This window comes from Heterocephalus glaber, unplaced genomic scaffold (genome assembly GCF_053883595.1).
Source record: "Heterocephalus glaber isolate CG9 unplaced genomic scaffold, H.glaber_assembly_v1.0 deba00001472, whole genome shotgun sequence".
NCBI lineage: Eukaryota > Metazoa > Chordata > Mammalia > Rodentia > Bathyergidae > Heterocephalus > Heterocephalus glaber.
The window spans coordinates 65,016,725-65,023,514 of record NW_028258315.1 but is presented as its reverse complement, the minus strand read 5'-3'; the positions used below and the strand labels follow the sequence as shown (position 1 = coordinate 65,023,514).

Here is a 6,790-nt window from a genome sequence, read left to right as displayed (position 1 = left end):
CTTCTTGTTTAACCATTCGGTTCTCACACAACCTGTGTGCTTTTTGCCCCACAGTTAATTCTCACAAAGCTTGCATGCCTTTTGCCTTGAAGTTTAAGTATTTGTGTGCTTTTGCCTCGAATTTTAATTATTCACCCCTCATGGAGCTTATGTGTGTTTGTCCTGCATATTAATCAGTTTAATCACTCCTGGCCAGGTCCTCCACAACTGAATATGTGTAAACGTGTCAGTGAGGCCAAGAATAAAGCCAAGTGACTGAGGTCTACTTTCTCAATCCTTCTACCTCTGGGCAGAAGAATCCAGAGAAGGGAAAAGGGCCTCGGGGGAGCAGTTAGAAGTATCAGGCCCAAAAGATACAGAATTCTGAATGTAATCATTATGTACTGCAAACATTACCCCCCAAAAGGAGGGAAAGAAGCAAGAAAGGCGAAGTGGAAAAAGAATTCTAACCCAGCTGACGGTGTCTGCCTGTAGTCCCAACTACTGGGGAGGCTGAGGCAGGGGGATCGCTTGGGCCCATGAATTCGGGCCAGCATTGGGCAACAGAGCTAGATCCTGCCCCACCGCCAAAGATACAAAAATTTAACCACATGCACACTATGGCTCAGGATTGACGTCAGGTTCCCTTGATCGCCTTCTGCAGTGTGGGCCTGTCGCCCTTTGCCATCCTCAGTGTAAGAAACACTCTTCTCGTCTGACTTTGCAGAGCCGAAGCCCACGTGGGCTTCAGTGCCACACTCAGGTCAGTCCTGCCTTCAACCCTGAGGTAATACTGATACTTCTGCACCAACTGCTTGGAGAACCGCTGTTTTTCTCGATCCCGCGTTTGGGCGCACCAGAGCTAGCGCGTATGTGCTGGCACCGCCTCCGTGCTTGTCCTCTACAGCGCTCCGTAGGGCCCTCTCGCTGAGCTCCACGTCGGCCGCGCAAGCGCCCTTGACGCGCCGTTCACCTGCTGCAGTTTTCGCCGCCGCCGCCGCCGCCGCCGCAGGGGCTGAATGGGGGGTCGAGCCCAGCCAGTGGCACCCAGAAGAAAGAGACGCGGCGGCGGCGACGCCGACACCCACAGGCCGAGTGTTCCGGTCCGCCCGCGAGCTCCAAGAGGAGGTGGCGAGGCCCAGCCCCCGCGGTGCCTGGTGTAAAGAAGCCGCCTTCGCCCTCGCCGCCGCGGCCGGGACGCCCCAGGCTCAGTTCCCTCAGGTCTCATACACACTCAGGACTCCGCGCTACATCATGTTCAAGAAACTGAGGCAGAAGATCAGCGAAGAGCAGCAGCAGCAGCAGCTCCAGCAGGCGATAGCTCCTACTCAGGTAGGAAGGCCGCCGCTTTTCTTTCCTAGCTCCAGTCACTTCTGGACTCTGGCCTCGGCCTAGGAGAAATTGCTTCTTGATCTTTGACCTCTAACCAGGACTCTTCCGGAACCCGACAGAGTGCGTTTAGGGCGGCCCGGGTCCTCTGAAACTACTGACCCGGATTCCTCCATCCTAAAACTCCATCCCTGGTTGGGATGGCCAGATCTATCGTGACCTCATAGTTTTCCCCTAATGCCCGATCCTGGCATGAGATAAGTGCCAGGGGCTCAAATGTTGCGTGATTGCTGACCCATATCGGAAGTTCTCCCACCCATCCAAGACCCCAACCCAGGAGTGGGTCCGAAAATCCAGGCCCCTTGTGAAGTCTTAACTGAGGTCCCCTCTCCCATCGTAACCTGAGAGATTGAGTTTGGAATGGGCATTTTCCCGCAGGACTGTCACTTTAGCCTCCTAATACCAAACCCTGGTCCAGAGGTGAGATCAGGGCATCAAGCCGTCCAGGGGCAGGCTGCTGCTGGAGCAGTGGGACCAGAAAGTGGTGGCCAGCGTCCAGCACTCGAGGCTGTCACGAGTTAGTCACTTCGCATATCTTGGTTGATCCGGGACGGGCGGAGGGGCAGACAGTCGGAGAACAGGCGGCCGGTGCCTGTCCACAACCCTGCTTCTGCTTCTGCTTCTGCTTCTGCTTCTTAAAGTCTTGTTGCTTGGGAACAGTGGTTACATTAGTTTTTTCAGGAATGATGTTGCTTTAAGTTTCCAGGGACAACAGGGCATGTTAGTGTTAATTTAAAGAAACAGTCGCATAAGCCCTCACTGAATATGTTTTGGTCCTGGAGGCTGAGGTGAGGCTTCTGCTGAATTTCTTTCCTTCCTTTCTAAATCTCAACAGATTGAGCACAAATTTCTGTTAATATTAGGCAAAATCTGTCTTTGCTTGTGTTTCAAGAAAGGTTATTTGACTTATTTGGAGACATTTCTAATTTTTAAACATAACGTGTAAACTACTGCATTGAGTTTTTTCTGAAACTGTAAATTGAAGTTCTCCTTCAAGTTTGAATAGAGTAAAACAGTGCTTGAGAAAATATCAGAACATGATATTGAAGGCTTGCTTTCTCAATAATGATTAGAACTTCAATATTAAATATTGTACTTTGCATACCTCAACTGCAATCTTTTAACTTTACAAACTACTGGTTTGTCCCCGTAGCTATTGGGATGAGCTAATACAATTTGTTAAATTGTGAGAAAGATGCCAACAAATATGCAAATTTTGCACACCTCTGTTTTACACCTTAGGGAAACTTTAGACAAATTCAGAGAACCTACTTTTTGGCCCAGGTAAGAAAGCAAGTCATTGTAGAACCTCAGTTAATATGTTAATGAAGGTAAGGTTTTTAAAAGCACAGGGTTTTGACTGTTTATGGTTTCTTCACCTTTTGTTTTGTTTTGCTTTAAGACAGCACTTTCCTCTGGCCTAGAAGACTATCCTCTGGCCTCTGTCTCTTCAGTGTTGGGATTACATGTGTATACCACCAAGCTCAGCTGGTTTCTTCACCTTCTAAGTCACAAACCATTAGGAAGACATCCTCATTCACTTAAACATTTATTTGTCCAGGTGTAAAATTCCAGGTTGAAAATAATTTAGCCTCAGAGTTGCTGTGTTCTACTCTCATGTGTTGCAGATTCCAAAAATATAATTTTCTTTATTGGCAGTAATCTATTTTGAATCTTCTGTTTTTTCATTTTTGAAATTTAAAAAATTTCTGGCTTTGTCTTATTCTTTGCTTTTATATATTTATTTATTTACTTTTTTGGTATGGGGGATGAACTCAGGTCCTTGCGCCTGTGCAGCAGGCAGCAAAACCACTGAGGTAAATCCCCGGCCCTATTTGTTTGCTTTTAAAAATATCCTTTTTGAGGGCCGGGGATTTAGCTTAGTGGTTTCGCCGTCTGCTATGCAAGTGCAAGGACCCGAGTTTGATCCCCGGTACCAAAAAAAAAAATCCTTTTTGGGGAAGGAATCTTATTAATCTTTCTGAATTAATTCTTTCTGAATTAATCTTTCTGAATAATTTCCTTAGTTACTTTATATATATTTATATGTAATCAATCATATATATATATTTCCCTGCCGTGTTTACTCTTTCATTTTGACAGATTCCTTCAAACTTTTATTCCAGTTACTTCCATTGAATTTATTTTAGTAATCCTATTTTTATTTTCCACAAATAATAATGACACTAGTCAATATTTATTTGGTGATTATTTTTAGCCAGTTATTTTTTCAGTGCATTGCATATATCATCTAAATTAATACACAAAATACTGCAATTTAAATTGTGTACATCTACTAACCCCATTTTATGGATTAATTGAAGCTGAGAGAGGTTAAGCTAATAAATGGTAAAGTTGCCTTATGAACTCAAGTAGTCTGGCTCTAAAGCACATTCTCTTAACCATTGTGCTATGATTGTTGCTTTGTTTTAGTTTTCAGCCTGTGGTTGTTAGGCTATATATATATATATATATGTACATATGATATATGTGTATTTTAATATTAAACATATATATATGTATATTACTTTTCACTAGTTTTTGAGAGAGAATGTGTAAATAGTGTATATATTTTTGTATTGGATACCTAATCATTTTCTACATAAATTCTTCCAAAATATTTGACTTTTAAATTATGAATTTTTTTTTTTTTTTTTTTTTCGGTACTGGGGATCAAACTCAGGACCTTCTGCTTGTGAGGCAGTCACAGCGCCACTGAGCTAAATCCCTGGCCCCTTAAAATTATGAATTCTTAACAAATGCATATTCCTTAGAATAGAACATTCCTCTGTGTTTGTACATATGTATTTAAGATTGAAATTATTTTCTGTGTCTTGATTTATTTTTCTGAGTCTCTTATTGTACTTGTTTTTTTTTTTTTTGGTACCAGGGATCGAACTCGGGACCTTGCGCTTGCAAGGCAGGCGCTGGAATCACTGAGGTAAATCCCTGGCCCTGTACTTGTTATATTTATTCATACTGGCCATCTTGTTTTACTTCTTTTTTTTCTTTTTTAAAGAAAAAGTGTCTCATGGTTTCTGGTGATTCATTTATATTTATGAAATCCTGGAGGTTGATTTACTTATAAAGCTGAAATGAGTTTTCATTCCTGTGTGGCTAGAAATTATTTTTATGTGGGGGATGGGTGTGGAGGGAGAATGATAAAGCAGGAATTCCTCCTTTGTTAGCCAAAACAAAGAGGACCCTACTTTGAAAGGTGTAGTCCAGGCTGGCCTCAAAATTTGTGATTCTCTCACCTCACCTTCCTGAGTGCTGGGACTACTGGCATGTGTAAGCATACTCAGGCTCCTATTATCCAAAATTTTTTTTTGAGACAGGATCTCTTGTTCAGGCTGGTCTTGAACTTCTGGGTTCAAGTGATCCTCCTACCTCAGCCTTCCAGGTAGCTGGTACCAAAGGTGTGTACTACTGTGCCAAGTTCAAACATTCTTTTTTTGTTGTTTTAATTAGTATGTTTGCCCTTTGTTCTCTCCTCTTCCTCCTTCCCTAGATCTTCTTCCCATCTCTACAGAGCCTGACTCTCTGTTTAACATGGCTCTTTTTTTTTGTTCTTTAAATTGTTTGTATAGTGAGTCTCGTATTAGACCATGCAGTATTTATCCTTTTGTGACTTATTTTACTTAGCATTATAGCCTCAAGACCCATCAATTTCTTACAGATGACTCAAATTTATCATTCTTTATGGCTAAGTAGTATTCCATTGTGAATATATAGCACCTTTTCTTTCTTTTTTTATTAGTACTGGGGATCAAACTCAGGACCTCATGCTTGCCAGGCAGGCTCTGTGCCACTGAGCTAAATTCCAGGCCCTATATCACATTTTCTTTATCCATTCATTAGCTGATGGGATTATAGGCTGCTTTCATGATTTAATTATTGTGAGTTCTGCTGCTGTAAACATGGATATGTATGTATCAGGATACATGGGTGTGTATGTAATAGGATAACTGTAGCTCTTTTGGGAAGGTATCAAAGAGATATATAGCTGGGTCAAATGGAATTTCTATTTTTAGTTTTTTGAGAAATCTCCGTACTTATTCCCAAAGTGTGTGTACTGTCTTACACTTCTATCAATGTACATTTCCCCCAGTGTTGTGTGGTGTTGGGAGTTCTTTGACCATGGGCATTCCTACTGGAGTAAGATGGAATCTCACTGTTTCAATTTGCATTTAGGAATACTACTAATAATTGTCTTAGAACAGAAACTGGCATGTGCTAGGACTAGGATTTCCATAGACAGATTGAGTTATACTGTTTCCTGCTGCTTTGTAGAACCTGCGCCAACTACTGGAATAGGTTTCTTACTGTATCTGGCAGTTATTTTGGTCTGAGGATGTGTTTTGAATGGCTACCCCAGGTGCTTATTTGTTGCACAAATTCTTAATCTCTTGAGAGCAATAAGCTTCCATTTAGTACTCTGGATCTGAGGGTTGCTGTTGCTCACTTGCTCTCTTGCTCTGTGTGTGTGTGTGTGTGTGTGTGTGTATGTGTATGTGTATGTGTTTTCCCCTATTGGAAAAAGTTGCTATTGCCTAAACTCCAGGTACATTTTGTGAATGTTTGGAGTTAAGGCTACCTTTGCCTTGATTTCTCCACCAGTTTAAATTCCTTGGGCTTTGAGTCTTAAGCAGTTTGTTATTGTTAATGTTCTCTCTCTTTAATGTTAAAGTTGCCCAGGCTGGGCTTGAACTTTGGATCCTTCTGTCTCAGCCTTTCAGAGTTCTGGGGTTATAGGCATACATCACTACTCTTGGCTCATTATGTATTACCAAAAGCTTTTAAAAAGTTAGGGTGCAAAAAAGATGGTTGTTGGACCAACCTCCCAGTCCTCAATATTTGTTTCTCCTGAAACTCCCAGTTTCTAAATAATAAATTTTCATTGCTTTGCTATTTGTTGCTTTATACATTTTATATCAGTCCATTTTTCATTGCTATAACAAAATAGTCAAAGCTAAGTAATTTTTAATTTTAGCTTACATTTCTGGAGGTCCAAGGGCACTCTTTCTGTTCACTTGTGGTGAGGAACTTCATAGTGCATAGCATCTCAAAGCTGGGAGTATATGTGGACGAGATCACATGTTGAGGCAGTTGCTAGTCTTACTCTTTTATAACAGTAACCCATTTGTGTGGGAAGTAACTCATTCTGTGAGACCAGTATTTATCACTTCCAAGGGCAGTGGCCTAATCACCTTCTAGGCCCCATCTCTTAAAAAATTTCACCATTTGTCACACCACACTGGGGATCAGTGATCCAGTACATGAACCTCTGAGGGATAAACCACATCCAAACCATAGCACATTTTAAGTAGTATCAACTCATTTTCTGATAAGGAAGTTATTTTTGTTTATTTTTAAAGACAGGATATCACTACGTTACCCAGGCTTGTCACTACGTAACTCC

General features: G+C 41.8%; 1 protein-coding gene across 13 annotated transcripts in view; it reads left to right on the top strand.

The window, feature by feature from the left end:
- The first annotated feature begins 932 nt into the window (after window positions 1–932).
- Golga4 (golgin A4) overlaps window positions 933–6,790 on the top strand; it is a 126,009-nt gene continuing 120,151 nt past the window's right edge. For 6 of the 13 annotated variants that reach the window (XR_015439512.1, XM_087182074.1, XM_087182073.1 and 3 more), the window contains exons 1-2: window positions 933–1,311; window positions 4,259–4,309. Coding sequence is in view for 10 of the 13 variants with exons in the window: in XM_087182074.1 (XP_087038200.1) it covers window positions 1,234–1,311; window positions 4,259–4,309 (129 nt within the window). In the remaining 3 variants the exon portion in view is untranslated. Of the gene's footprint in view, window positions 1,312–1,394; window positions 2,157–4,258; window positions 4,310–6,790 lie in introns of those variants that run through there. The other 7 variants (XM_087182078.1, XM_087182077.1, XM_087182076.1 and 4 more) reach the window with 2 other exon arrangements.